This window comes from Lacerta agilis, chromosome 5, assembly GCF_009819535.1.
Source record: "Lacerta agilis isolate rLacAgi1 chromosome 5, rLacAgi1.pri, whole genome shotgun sequence".
Classification (NCBI taxonomy): Eukaryota; Metazoa; Chordata; class Lepidosauria; order Squamata; family Lacertidae; genus Lacerta; species Lacerta agilis.
The window spans coordinates 28,550,934-28,567,053 of NC_046316.1; the positions used below are offsets into that span (position 1 = coordinate 28,550,934).

General features: G+C 41.0%; 1 protein-coding gene across 1 annotated transcript in view; it reads right to left on the bottom strand.

The window, feature by feature from the left end:
• Positions 1–1,332: 1,332 nt before the first annotated feature.
• ASCC1 (activating signal cointegrator 1 complex subunit 1) overlaps positions 1,333–16,120 on the bottom strand; it is a 47,496-nt gene continuing 32,708 nt past the window's right edge. The window contains exon 10 of the mRNA XM_033149108.1: positions 1,333–1,509. Coding sequence (XP_033004999.1) covers positions 1,393–1,509 — 117 coding nt within the window. The 3' untranslated portion in view covers positions 1,333–1,392. The remainder of the gene's footprint in view (positions 1,510–16,120) is intronic.

Sequence of the window (16,120 nt, forward strand, 5' to 3'; positions counted from 1 at the left end):
TGTTTTGTTAAAAAAAAAAAAGCCACGATAGGACATCCTGAGATGCTAATGTAAGGAAACAGGTCTTGGTTGGGTTGGTCAACAACAAAGCCCAGCCCACCCTCAGAAAACAATTGTGCTGCTAGTGTGACTGGATGTGGGCAGTGAGGATGATCCCCCAAGTGACAAACAGGAAAATGTATGCCATAGCTCCTGCATTCTAAAAACTGGCAGGTGTACATTTATTCTTTTAGCAGAATTTCTAGAAAACTGTTTTGTAACATTCACGGGGCAGGGATATGGATGCTAATTGGACATTTCTTGCCAGTACAAAAATAAGCAGCATGATTCAGTACCAAATCAATTACTGTCAACCAAATAAAAAATAGAATTGTAGAGTTGGAAGGGACGACGAGAGGCATCTAGTCCAATGCAGGCATCTTTTGCCCAGTGTATGTAAGAAAGACTGGGCTAGATATTCCAGAATTTACTCCAAGCATTCAGTAATATGGGGAATAATATTTCAGATATTACTAGGATGCTTGTATTTGCTTTTGCCTTCCCTTCCATCTACCATTTCACTTCTCACTGTTGCTCCTTATATATTCTTGTTCCCTTCTTTTTGTTATGAGATGAAATAACTCTAGAACTCATACACAACAGCTTGTAGATGTTTTTAAGAGCTGCACAAAGTGAACACATCATGCCTACTGCCCTTAGTGGCTAACACAAGGAAATAGGCAAGCATTATCATGCTGCTGGATGTGCTTTTTCACCGCCATGTAAGCAGAATCATCTAGGGTGTTGTCCACGTGGTAAAAGCTGGCCCTTCGTACAGAAAAACTGTCGCTTTGCATGGATTGTGCTCTCTGAATTACAGTGACCATTTCAGAGATGAAAAGAGTTACTTGCAGCCCACCTGGACATGCAGTAAGAACCCCTTCTAGGCAACTGAAGATGGGAGCTTTTGTAAACTGAAAGCATCAATTCTTAGGGCAATCCATGAGTAATAACTAGCATTAGCTATGTGTTCAAAGGTAAGCTAGTAAAAAAAAAAAAAGGATTGGTAACCTTGATTAATTTATTTACAACTAACTGAAATCCTGTTACACGCAGAAGGTATTATTTCATCTGTAACCAGCACCTCTTCTTCAATAAAAGAACCAACCAACCAAAATATCTTATTTGAACAAGTAATTGTTTTCACTGTGTTCAGACCAAGGTGAAAATGAAAATTTAGGGGGAGGACAGAATGACCCTGGCCCATCAACAGGATCCATTTAAATAATCTTCTTCTTCTTCTTCTTCTTCTTCTTCTTCTTCTTCTTCTTCTTCTTCTTCTTCTTCTTCTTCTTCTTCTTCTTCTTCATTGTGCAGTTCTGATGTCATTCTGTTGGGGCATTGGTCTCTACTTCAGGAGAAATTTAACTGCCCAGATGTTGCATAGTAACCAGAGCTATCTGCGGAGAATCTCTGAGAGAGGTAGACTGAATTCAGCTGCACTTCTCCGAAGCAGAAGTTCTCAAAGAGCTGAAAGAAATGAGATGAAAATAATGAAAGATCCCTAAAAGCGTGTGCTCATATTTCTTATGAGTGAAACTACAAACAATATTTTTGAAACACTTTGATTTTGTAGGACAGTAAGAAGCCAGATATAATAGCATCACAGATTATATCTGGCCTCTGGCCCAACATTTGGCCATCTCTGTTCCTGACATTTCACAATCCTTGTTTACACTTGCCTCAGTAAAACACAAAGGGAAACATAAAAGTGGAATCAGCCCTTCAAACAAACTTTTGCTTGCTTCCCTGGGCTCCCCACAGATTGGAATGTGAGCGCTGCTCCTTCATCACCCAAAATGAGCTTAATGACCAAGTTCCTAGTAGATTTAATAAAAGATGTTACTGCCTCTCTTTGTTAGTATGTAGTGGTATCACAGAAGATATGGTTTGTGGCTCAAGGAAGAGGTATAATTATAGTTTAACTCCCGAGTCTTCATTCTTCAGTTAGGCCTGATTATAATACAGGCGACGTCCATTTTAGGTGCGTCTAACTGACATGTGATTGCTGGTGCGCAGGTCCTTTTGGACCTGGAAGAAGGCAGAACAGGGGTGGGCTGGGGTGTAATGGAGCAGGGAATGTGGGGTGGGAGGACCAGGAACAACAGCCCCACGCAAAATGGTCATCGCCAGTAGTTCATGAACTAGGTTAAACGAGGCTTTGTTTGGTGAGAGCTAGTTTGTAACGTCCATGGTAAATAAACTGAGTTCATTTAATTAATGCAGGTTATCAAACTGCATACTGAAAGGAGACACCCTCAGAGCTTTTGTTCGAGATAAGAAGAGTGAACCGGAACAAAAGGCTCTTTGACCCAATTCCTTCAATGAAGTCTTTCAAGGGCACTTAAAACACACACACACACCACTCCTGAAACCTAGTTCAGGAGAAAGCTGCTCCCGTGATTAACACTGTACAGGAGACAGATGAAACGATTACATCAGAATATATTACAAAGGGAAGCCAGTAATATTGCTTTGAAGAAACATCACATTCAAGTGCTTTTCTCCATTCCATTAAGAAGCAGGAAATTGGTCTGCCTTAAAATGCCTTTGGAAAACCTTTCAACAAATACACTAATTTCAAACTCAGTTCAATTCTGCTGTGCCAAGGGTCAACAAGGGCTGAGTAGCTTAGCTTCCCCATCATGGAGGCCTTAAAAACCACACTCCATCTGACTTCTTCTGCATTTTATATCTGTCCCTACAGACCTCAGCTCAACATGGGCACATACAACTCTTCTGGCCATTAAAGACTCCCAGCGGCTTTGAAAAAATCTACAGCTTCATTAAGCCCTGCTCATCCAGAGCTGACAATGCATTGATTCTTCTGTGTGAAACCACTGAAATTCAAAAATTTACTTGGCAGGCATAATGTAATATATTTCACTTCTTTCCAGAAATGTACTGAACTCTCTCTGGTACGGTTTATCTTAAACCACTTCTTCACTGATGTTGGCCATTTATTTTATGTTCCATGACCCTCTTATGTAAATCAGGATTTGCCCAAGTGGGTGGGGCATCTGACACCATAACAGTTTGCTAAAGGAGTCTGAGGGAGAGACATATACTGTACTGCTCAAAGATGAAGACACTTCAAGGCAAGCTGCAGCTGACTGGCCCCCCTGCTGTACTGTCAATCTCGCTGCAAATATAAGGATGGGGATGGGCAGAAGCAAAGACAGGGACTTAAATTGATCTGGTTGGCTGGGCAGAATACATTACGGGATCTAATAGGGTGGTGGGCAGAAGGAATTTCAAAATCTTGAGTCTCTAAGTATGGAGTCTTGGAAACAAACAAAAGGTTCTTAAACTATAAATCTAGCTTTTATTTTCAGATCCTTCTTCCACCCAAGAGCTTCAGAGAACAAAGTAGCAAATGAGAATTGCAATAAACCTCACTGTCCCTACTTTGACCCCTCCTTGACTGTTTTTCTGGTTGCCTGGATGGAGGATGGAGTGGAGTGTCAGTGTAGAACATGGGTATGCAAACTAAGGCCCGGGGCCCGGATCCGGCCCAATCGCCTTCTAAATCCGGCCCGCGGACAGTCTGGGAATCAGTGTGTTTTTACATGAGTAGAATGTGTGCTTTTATTTAAAATGCATCTTTGGGTTATTTGTGGGGCCTGCCTGGTGTTTTTACATGAGTAGAATGTGTGCTTTTATTTAAAATGCATCTCTGGGTTATTTGTGGGGCAAAGTAATTCATTCATTTCCCCCCCCCCAAAAAAATATAGTCCACCCCCCCCACAAGGGCTGAGGGACAGTGGACCAGCCCCCTGCTGGAAACGTTTGCTGACCCCTGGTGTAGAAAGTCACTTACTGCGTAAAGAGTAGAATTTACATTTGTTGGAAAAACCCTCTTTTGGTTCTGGCCCCACCCACCATTGGCATGTGGCCCCTTGAAGCATGCCAAGAAGGGAATTTGGCCCTCAGTGTCCTCCGCCCTTGGTCTGGGAGCTGGTCCTGAAAACCTGAATTGCTAAAAGATTGCCCCAACAACTGCTGGAAGTGCAGTTATGTTTTAAAAAGGACGTGAAACTACACAGGAGGAAGCCAAAAATTACTTTGAAATAATCAAGATTCTAGGAAAATCAATATTTGGATAATGAGACTTATCCTTTTTCGCTTCTTGTTAAGCCTAGCAAGAATACATTTTATCGAAAACTTAAAAAATAAGTTTTGATTTCATATTTAAAGCACAGGGTAAAAAAGGAGAATTGAAAAGCCCCGTGCAATTATAAACATGCATCCATAATGAGGCTCCAAAATCTTATGTTCCTGCAATCAAGATATACATTTCTCATATATAAGAACTAATAATGATGGGAGTAGGGGGTTCTTTTTAAATTAAAATCCAGTTTGACTGAGCACAGTATTTAGAGAGTATTTTTTGAAGACTACAGCAATTTTGACAGGGCATAGGCTTTTTGCTCGGTGGCCAGAAGTGGGATTTTAAGACTACACCTGTTTTTTATTTTCCATATATTTTAAATAAGTAGCTCTCACAGGTCCTCATAATCCTACCTTTTTGTTTACTCAGCAAACAGGATGCTCCCTGCACTGCCTACACTACAGGAAATTGTTACTGTCAGACTGTTTGTGAGCCTGAAGATGTTTTTAAAGTGAGGAATATTGAAGTATTTATTTGCAGTGGCGGGGGCGGAATGTTGAAGTTTTAACTTCTAAGGGGATTATTTGCCTCAAGACAAGCTAGCACAGGAAGCAAAATGCATATACAGGATATTGCAAATATCTATTTGAGATAACAAAAGCAAGCTCTTTCTTACCATATAGGCAGTTCTTATTTGAAAATAAGCTCATGCACATGCATACTCTCTCTCTCTCTTTCTCTTTTCAGGGGGTACTCAAGAATACGCAGTACCGACACCTCTTTTTGTTGTTGTTAAAAAGTGTAGCACTTACTGTAACAACTTCATGGTGAGTACCAGCACCTATTTTTCTAGAAAAAAGCACTATATATATGTATACACACATACACATACAAACACACTTTGTGTACACACACACAGACACAGATATAGATTTAGTTACTAAGTGCAAGAGCATTCTCCCCTCCTGCGGTTTCCAGCAACTGGTATTCAGAAGCCTTTGACAATGGAGACAGGAAATGGCTAGTAACCACTGAAAGTCCAATCGTCCATGAATTTGTCGAACGCTCTTTCAAAGCCATCCAAGTTGGTACCCATCACTGCCTCATGTGGGACTGAATTCCATCGTTTCACTAAGCTTCACTGGGTGCCTGCAAGTTCTAATGTTACAATCCACTTTCTCCATGCCATGCTATGATTTTATAAACTTCTATCATGTCAGCTTTTGTCTAAACTAAAAAGCCCCACAGCAGCCCTATCGCTCAAGAAAGGGTAAGGGGAAACATGTAGCTTGCAGCAATAATGCACAGGTAAGACAAAAAAGGGGGGATACACTTATTTAAAATAACCACCTGTTCTCAAAGTGGGGTGCTACTTCAAGATGTAAAGAAGAAGAAGACAGAAAATAGCACTTTCCCACAGTGAACTTTACTAGAACAATTGATTTTTCTGGAAAGGTACTAGCCGTACATTAATCATGAGCATAGCGCAAGATTTAAGGAACAGCCACAGCCTTTTCTCTTCCCGCTTTCACATCAAGCCTCCTACTTTTATTACCTCACTTTATTCCCTCAGGCCTCAGGTGACTGCAGCCGCTGGAGACCAAGAGAAGGCAGATGAGGGCAATAGCGTAGTCCAAAGGGCATGAGGTCCCTCTCAAAGCACAGCTAGGAAAGAGGCTCTTGGGAGCACAGATGGTAGCAAAAGGTCTCTGATATTGCAATGTTAATTTCTTGCTTTGAAAAAGGGGTCCCATGACCCTGTCTCCTGAGCTTAGGTTTAATAGAGCCGCCTTCTACTTCACATCTGATGAAGTTGACTCTGGGCCATGGAAACCTATGACATAATTAATTAGTTTTCAAAAGGTGCCACACCTGTCCTGATTTAGCTTACATTATTTCAGATTAAGGGGAGTTAACAGCAAGTAAAAAAAGTTAGCAAGTTGAATGATCTCTCGTTTGCCCTCCTTTGTTTTCTCAAGCCACCCAAACTTTACTTATGATTGTAGGTAGGCCTTTTGAAGACAGAGATGAAACTGCTGTAGGCCACCCTGAACCCATTGGTCTTGTGTGGGTTATAAATAGGATTAATAAAATTAAAATTTTCAAAAATATTTTAACTATAGTTTTAAGAATACTGTACTTTAAAGTGAGGCTTCCATAAATGTGCTCAATATATTTTGCTTCGGGCAGAATGAGTGAAACACCCCCTTTCTCGTCTGCTCGGTTCCAGCAGTTTCCTTTCAGCTACCTTCCCCCAAAATGCGATGCACCACTTCTGTTTTCAAACCTGGGAATAGCTACAATCAATCACAGGTCTAATATACACCAGGCTACCAGCAGAGCAGAACTGCAGCTCCATTTATGAAAACGTGGACATGCCAGCACAAACTACTGCTTTTAAATCACCTGTCATGAACACAGCAAGCATGAGAAACATTAATAGATTTGGCTGAAAAGGTGCTGGGCAGCAGGACGGCCAATATAACCAGAAGAGAAGAAGGGGAAGCAGAGGTATTTAAAACTTCCTTCACGTAATCTCTCTGCTCTGCGCTCTGGGCAGCCTGGCCTGGATTTCACTGTTACTGTCACAGGTATTGATCAGTTCCAAAAGCTTTGCTCTTGCCTAAAGTGGCAAGGCCAAAAGGACCATTTGGAATTAATTAAAAAAAAGAAAGAAAAAGAAAACCTAGCACTTTTGCAGAGAATTTCAATACTCCAATACCATGGGAACAACTCACTGCAATGCTCTGCAGTTAAAAATCTACCAACAAAGAGAAGCAGTATCAGAGGATGAGATGCACACATTCACTCGGAAATGAATACACGCATGCAGTCAGTCTGTAGGGAATCCATTTGCTGAAAAATATCAACCATATAAAGCACCGCCTAAGGGTAAAGAGATTAATGGTGCAAAACTGTCCTTTGTGAATTAGCACAAGTAGGCTGGCAAGAGAAATAACATGTCCTTAGCCGTCTGTACAGTTTATTCACAAAACCAGATACTCCCAGCCACCGCTGTGGGAGGCTAAGGACTCAGCCTGAAGGTAAGAATGTTTTAAGCATCAGAAGATGGAGGGTGTGTGTGTGAAGAGCTATTAAAGGAATCAGATGCCTTGTAGGTGATACAAAGCAGCTACGCTGTGTGGTATCAGCCCCAAATCTAAACATACCCCTAAGGGTGACAGTTCTTAGACTTGGATACAAGGACAGATAGGATATACAGTAAGAGCAACCAGGGACATAGTCAGACTTCTGGTGCTGGTGGAACAGAGAGACGACACATCCATACCCACCCCTCAGTTTCTTCCCTAGGCAAGCCAAGCTGCCTAAACTGGTCCCATCCTGACCCGCCCGCAGAAAAGGATCTAAAAATATGATTACCTCAGCTTAACTCCAAGGATGGATGTTTCTAAGGGCACTCCATCAACAGAAAATGTTTGTGGTGACTGCCCTTTCCTTTATCACATCTGCAGCACCCAGTTTTCCCCAGAGGAGATAAAAAACCTCCACCAAAAGATTCCATTGGGATTGTTTTCATGTCCACTCCTCTCTGAAGGCAAAATTCACACTTATTTCAAAGCAGCGAAGTTCACTACATCATTTTTAGCAGGGAAAGTGGTCGCCTATCATCTCACTCCCCCACAAATGAAAAGCACCAAAGTGTACACTTAAAATAAGGGGGCAAATTCACCATACACATATTAATTAGCTCGCAGCCACACTGATGAAGTGGGAGGACTTGACTTCAGCTACATTCAAATAGGTACAGACTGGTAGAGAGTTTGGGATTACACTCAATATTACATTATTTGACTACAGTCTTAAAGAGCAATACATGCTCTGCATCTATCATGCAGATAATATTAGAAAGTAACTTTGCTCAGTTCTTGACTTACATATCATAACTCTCCCTAGTTTTCCACCTGCAGACTTTGAAATTTTCAGTGACCACAACTAAATATACACTTTAAAACAGGCATTCCGGAGCCCTTGGCTTCACAAACTTTTATCTACTCATGTGCCTAGCCTATATCGCAAAATACAGGAGAGTACCAAGCCCTCAGACAGCTACTCTTGAAATTATCCACGAAAAATTTAATAATCCTACCCTAAACAAGTATAAAATGACCTAAATTGGAAATATATTGGTCCCATGGCTTAGAAGAACTAGCTAGTTAAACCCATGCTCTTTATAGCCTGTCTTTGTGGAAAATATTACTTAAAGTGCAAATTATTATAATCTTTCTGACTTTGACTAAATCAGAGCCTTAATACCAGCACAAGCTAGAGGGAAATAAGCTGTACGTAGCTCACCCATCAAGCATATGATAATTTATCAAAGAAGACAATGTTTGTTGTATTGGCCTGCAGCTCTTGTTCAGTCTTTTTTGGCAGAAATGAGTATCTACTACAAGGTCTCTGACAAGGAGAAGATTGGTTTAAAACCAAAGAGGGGTCTGCAAGTATAAATAAAGAACCTCTACTGCAATCCTCTGGGAATCGTATGGATTTAGAAACACATGCTATCCTGAGATGGCATATATTGATACTGTGGGGGAGAGGAAGGGGGGGAGAGGAATGCTTGTAGGGATAGGAAATAAATCAAAGTGATTGATAGGACAAAGGAGACTGATTGATACAAATGGGGTGAATTTCACAGTTCATGAATATGTGGAATGGATCTCAGTTGGCTAGCAGGCAGATGGGAACTATGGACACAGTATGCTTTGGCCATCTGTCCCACACAACTCTTGTTAATGAACCTCCATTGCGACATGGAATGAATCTGATTTTTTAGTTCCTAGAAGGCATGAAGCTGGAAGGAATATAAAAATCACCTAAATCCAGCCTCTACACATCATCATGCTTTCGCTTTCTCTCTCACACATTGATTTACACAGGTGATCCAGATTGCAATGCCTCACCAAACAGGAAACAGGAAGGAATAAGAACATGCAGTCAATGAACATTTAGTAAAACAATGAGTTAAAAGTCTGTTGCCGCTGCCCCCCTCCCCGCTCCCGGCACATTAGTACAGTGGTACCTTGGGTTACAAACACTTTGGGTCACAAATTCCGCTAACCCGGAAGTAGTACCTAAGGTTGTGAACTTTGTCCCAGGATGAGAACGGAAATCGCGCGCCAGCAGCATGGCAGCAGTGGGAGGCCCCATTAGCGAAAGCGTGCCTCAGGTCAAGAATCGTTTTGGGTTAAGAATGGAACTCCAGAATGAATTTAGTTCGTAACCCGAGGTACCACTGTATTATAAAAATGCTAATGATCAAAAAGGGTTCTGGCCAGAAAATGTCTAAAACTGCATGTTGTTATAGTTTTGAAATCATCAGATATGAATCTAATGAATAGTATTCCATACACACTTCAGAAAAGAGCCTGACCATCATTCCCACATTACACAGATGAAAAATAACATGAAAAACGTATTTCAGTCTCTATTAGGTAACAAGAACCACAAACTTACAGCACTTCAGTGATTTATGTTCCAAGATCATTCAACTATTTCTAACAAAAGGGCCTCTTTGCTATAATTCCAAAACAAAGTCTACTTGAGTTCATGGGCATCAATAAAATCAATAAAAATACTTAACTAATTGAGGTTCTGCCCTACCCCAACATAAAGCCTGACCCCCCTAATATGAATCCTGGCTACGCCCATGCTTCAGGTGGCAAGTTGTGGCGACTACCCAACTAAGATAAAAGGCAACCATATTAACAGGGATGCAAACAGTCATTCAGATGAGTAGCAGTGAACAAGCATTCAGTGGAATTCATAGATACGTTTCTTGAGTCAGATCTTTTACTGGCTCAGGAAACAGAAGTTTGCATACAACTAACCATCACAACAAAGGAACAAATATGGAGAGTTGATTAGTTGATTCAGATTTTTTCATTCCACATTTGAAATATGTTTTCAATAACGTTTTGGTCACGTACAAAAAGCATATATCCGACTGTGTGCGACTCCAGACTCTGCAACCCTAGTAATTACCTTACACCATTTAATGTCACCTAGAAGCTTTCCAGCACTACAACCATTAAAAGAGCAGGTAGGCTGGTGCTGTTCCAGAGCAAAAGACCCTACCTTCTGCTCCAGAGTGAAATGAATGCTACCTTCTGTCAAAATGAGCCTGCTGCTCCTTTCTAATGGCTTTTTAAAGGCATGCTAGCCAGATGAAGAACAAAAACTTCTGCTATGGCACAGGTGCTTTGTGATTAAGATGTGCTGCAGTGTTTCACAAAAAGCATGGAGGACAAAATGAAAAGGAGAAAATGAATGCCTGGCATTCTTTCCTTACTTCCCATAGCAGGGCTTCCAAAACAACCCACAGGTTATCAAGGCCTTCCACCTTGAAAATACAGCTTGACAGATTTCTGGAATAGTCTCCCTAGAATAGCAAAGGGAGCAAATCAAGTCCCAAAGGAATAATTTGTAAGAGTATTTTATTCTTTTTCTTTAAAATCTGGTGGAGTACTCAGAATCTGTTGCATCCAGCTTTTCTCTCCCCCCCACCCCTCAATCTTGTAAGTTTTTTTTCTGGATCCAGTCACTACAAAACTTTGGAAGACAGCACATGCCGAAATTCTCCCTTATATGAAACAAAAGGTACAGAAGCCTTCTCAGGGCCAGGCTGGGAAATCCTAGCTTTCTCCTGCACTTCTGGAGCAAGACAGATTGTCACATTGAGAATGTTGACTGGGATGATGTTGTGATAAGAATGCCTTTTATTTGAATAGCTTGTGCTTCATCCTCAAGAGGCTACCTTTCCCCCCCCTCCTGATCCAACAGGCTAGCTATCCAGCGATAATTTTTCCTCCTACTGCAGCATTTTGGCTTGGCTCAGACAGATTGGTCCACTAAATAATAAGACAGTGGTTCTTCCATAAGTGAGCATGCATGAAAAGTGTTCCATGAACATTGGAGAAGACTACTGATCTGGAGAAGGTTTTATGAAGGACTTTGCCTTCAAGAATGAAGTGGTCTATCCAGTCCACTTCCCTTCTCATTCTTTTTTTTATGTCTTCTGTATTGTATTAATCTTTTAAAGAGCTATGATCTGGAGATGTAGGATTATAAATGATTAATAGGGTCTCCTTAAAGGTAAAGGGACCCCTGACCATTAGGTCCAGTCGCGGACGACTCTGGGGTTGCAGTGCTCATCTCACTTTATTGGCCGAGGGAGCCGGCGTACAGTTTTCGGGTCATGTGGCCAGCATGACTAAGCTGCTTCTGGCAAACCAGAGCAGTGCACGGAAATGCCATTTACCTTCCTGCTGGAGTGGTACCTATTTATCTACAGTGGTACCTCACAAGACGAATGCCTCGTGCAACAAAAAACTCGCTAGACGAAACGGTTTTGCGGTTTTTTAGGTGACTGGCAAGACGAATTTTTCTATGGTCATGCTTTGCAAGACGAAAACGTTTTGCGATCCCCCCCGACCAATGCATTCCTATGCAAACTGCGCTTCGCAAGACGAAATTTTCACAAAACGAAACGACTCGCGGAACGAATTAATTTCGTCTTGCGAGGCACCACAGTACTTGCGCTTTGACATGCTTTCAAACTGCTAGGTTGGCAGGAGCAGGGACCGAGCAACGGGAGCTCACCCTGTCACGGGGATTCGAACCGCCAACCTTCCTATCGGCAAGCCCTAGGCTCAGTGGTTTAGACCACAGCGCCACCTTAGTATTCCATAAAAACACCTTCAAAGCTCCCCAAACATTGTGGCTTATTCTGCAAAACTAACATGTCAAGCAATTTATAGAAGCCTCTGTTTTATCAGCAAGCTCAATATTCTTTTTGTTCAGTTCTCATTTTGATTAACTGTTTCCACAAGAACTTTAATATAATGAAGCTTATTAAATAGTCTCATGCTAGGGTTAAAAAAACCCGAAGATTTGAAAACAAAATTAGATAGTGTTTGAATTATGAAGGCAATTCATAGAATTGTAGAATTGTAGAGTTGGAAGGGATCCCAAGGGTCATCTAGTCCAACCCTCTGCAATGCAGGAATTTCAACTAAAGCATCCAGGCCAGATGGCCATCCAACCTCTGCTTGAAAATCTCCAAGGAAGGGGAGTCCATCACCTCCTGAGGGAGACCGCTGTTCTTCCCTTCATCCAGGCATCACAGAGCGGTTTACAATATAGAAACACAAAAATACATACCACATTAACAAACAAAAACAATACCCCCCTAAAACAGTTTAAAAGGCCATAGATTGTTTAATTAGCCAAAGGCCTGTTATACTTAAATGATCATGCAACAGAGTCACTCTTGGTACAAGACCTAATTACAATACCTGGAAATATCCACATTTGCTGCATTTGATGCTCCATTATTTTCAATACCCACTGCTAACAAACTACTAGCCCACCCACAGGACCACACTCAAATTAGTAACAGATCATACTCTTGGGTAACTAGCTGCACACAGAGACAAGCACATACAGAGTTCCCTCTCCTTTAATCAGTGTTACAAGAGAGTTAAGCAAGCAGTAATGGCACCTGGTGAAAAATAATGAATTAAAGATACATCTGCACAGAGCTATCCGGCACATTTTAGTGATGCTCCATTAACTTTAATGCACTTTGAATGAAGCCATGTAGGCCTCTGAGAGTCTAATGTGTTAATGAGGTATTGATGGCTTTAGAAGTAGCTAGGCTGCAAAATGGGCCTTATTGGTTGCTTCCCAAGTAGCCTGGCAGCTAAACAAAGACTACTTGAAACAGAAGCAAGCATTCCGCTATGTCTCTCCATATTGCAAAACTTGGGCATGTCACAATACTCCATTCACACCTTCAGCAGACCCTGTTGTCTTGGTACCAGTGCTACTTCCTGTGGAGCAGTATCTTGCTGTTATGTGACCTCTTTCTACTACCTTAAGCAGAACTATCACATTCTTTGGCAACCAATTTGTGTGCCCCATCACTCCGTTTGTGTTTTGCTGAGGGAAGGATTGAACACTGAGATGTTCACAAGAGTGTAAGGAATCTAGACATTTGTCTTCAGATCAATATCTATTTCCTCCTTAGGGAGATACAAAAGATTCATACATGCTAATGTGCCACAATTGGTCCCCCAAGAGTCTGTTCTCAGGCAAAAACATCTGAATTACTCTTACAATAAATCTAAAGATTGAGACTGGAATATCTCTTTCTATACATATGCTTGCCTCTGGGCACCTTTCCCATGCTTTTTGGAAAGGTTACTCAAGGTCAGTAGCAGAGAATAATAAAGTAAGTTAGTACTTACAGATGACAACAATACCCGACTCCCAGTATATTGTGGAGTGCAAACTGGAGTGCTTTGTTTTAAGGGAGAGCATAGATTTAGTGGGCAGTCATGGGATAAGAGGACAGGTCCTCTTACAGATCAGGCACTGGTTAAAGAACAGGAAGCAGGAGCTGTAATAAATGGATAGCTCTCTCAATGGATGGATGTACTTTTAAATTTGACTGTATACGTGTGAGACTGTGCTCAACGATACTTATCGCCTTGTAGCTGTGTTTGGAATGGCATACATACTCTGAAAACATAAAGGAGATAAAGAATTTCCAAGATCAACCACATACTTTCTCCCATAAAGTTTCTGTCTCGTAAGATACACAATGCATTGGGTCAAGTGTAGGACTTTTAACTCACCTACTAGAAAAGAGGCAGAGCTAATTGCTGATATACTGATTGAAGAGAACCTAAGATTGAAAGGAATGCCCATGGAAGGGAGTATGAGGGAAACTAAAATTTGATTTTAGGGATTTCTGAGCATCTACAACTCTAGTTGAAGAAAGGTCACATTCTCTGTATCTTTTAAAAAAATCTGGCCTCCAGTTAATTGTCATAGGAGAGCAAATTAAATAGCTCTGCCAGCATTCCAGTAGATATGGGAAAGATACAAAAATATAACGAATTCGCTATATTACATTTCCACTAAGTCTTATTCACTTCTTCCTAAAATTGTTTCTCCAGTGGGCTCCCTTCTCCCCTCTGTATTTGAGTTACTCCAACAAAATATTTTTCCCCCAGTCTCTCTTCTGAATGTTCTCATATTCTCTCTTAGATCACTAGCTTAAGGATTGCCCATATTCAGAGGATGTCAAAAAGCCTTTCCCCCTCAAATATTAGATTTCTATTAATGTATTTATACAGTCATCCAGCCCCTTTAATCTTCCTTTCTCCAGACAATGCAAAAGTTGATTTTGAATCTCTCTTTAGCCCTGCGGTCTCCTACCACAGCATCATTCTAATTGTGTGTTCCTGAATTTTCTCTAGTATATCAGAATCCTTTAATAATGCAGGGATCAGAAATAGATGCAATGTTCTGCAGTGTGCAAAGTGGCATTATGTGTTTCCAATTCTCCTTTCAATTTTTGTACCTAGACACTCCAATATTAAAAAACCACTCTTAACCGAATATTCTATTCAAAAATGCTACAAAACATATATTTGTTTTCTTTCATCAACTTCTTAGTTTTATCTTCTGGTGTTTACGAAGCCTGCCAGTAGTGTGTTCTAGTCACCTTACTTTTATTAATTTACTTGTGAAATACCTCTCATTATGAAGGGTAGAAGGAGAGCACATATATTACAGGGACTCACAGGTGTGAGTAGAATATTATTTATTTAGAAACTTTATAAACAGCTTGACTAAAAAAGTATCTCCAACTGGTGTACATTTAGCATGCAAAATTTTCAGTGGAGACTGGATCTCCTAATTTCAGAAGAAAGAATTAGGCTTTGTCCCCACCAGAACAGTGTACCCAAGTACAGTACTATAAGACCAGACAGCAGCTACTCATTTTAAAATAAAAAGATGCATGTGGAAACACTGCTGGGATGAGAGCTGAACCCACTCCTGCACCAAGTGACCCAAGTAGCTGCAATACAAGACATGTTCCACTCCCATCCCTACTGACACACCATCTTTCAATTCATTTCTTTGTTACAGGAAGCTACTGACTCACAGCCAATGAGCTGCACCAGGATACACTCATGAGCCCCATGTCCAGAGCACAGGTAGATTTTTCTAGTCCCCTGCAATCCAATCCCAGTTTGCATCTTATCTTACTTTACTCAATAGGACTATGGAAGCCTTTAAGAACTAAGTCCATACCTATATGCACATCCCCACCCTCAGCTTTATAGACTAGTCTCTCATTTTGTGTGACAAAACAAGAGAATCCAGGAGCTAGCTTTTATAAGAATATGATCATGGGTTTATCCAAGTCACGCAGAGTGCAACCAGAGCCCCCTCAATATGCCCTGTACAAACTCAACAATGCCTTAGCACTTCTTTCTCGTATTGTAATTAAATAAAATAACCAAACTGATTTTCAGTGTTCAGCACTAGTGGAGATGGGGCTGTAGCCTGGGAGGGTCATTATTAGGAAAGTCAAGCTCTGTCAGTTTCTCAATAATTGCTGTTGTGGAATGCCATAAAACCCTTCTCTATCAGGATGTAATTAACTCTACTCAGCATTATGTAGGCAGCTGTTACTCTAGGCTATTTTTTTTTAAAAAAATATCCAGACAGTTTCCCCTCTATTTCACTTTAAATATACGACATTACAAAGATAAGTGTCATACTAAAAATCTGTGTCCTGCATCTAAGTTATATCTATTTACCGACATGAGGATTACAAACCATAGACAAGCGTACTCACAGATCATACCCCATTATCACTTTGTTATCTTTTGCTAAATCTCCCTTACTTTTCCCAAACACACAGAGATGCAAAGACACCAAATGATTTTTGTTTCATAACAGGCGCAGAGTACCTCAAGGCCTGAACATTCTAGTGGATTGGAAGTGAAGTAAGTGTGAGGTTTAGGCCATAGGATGAAAGGGAAACCTGAGTGGGCCAGTGCAGTGCAAAGAATTGTTAAGGAAATGCATGATGAGGCCTTGCTCGCTGTGTCATGCATTCAACTGGCAACAGAGCCTTCAGCATGA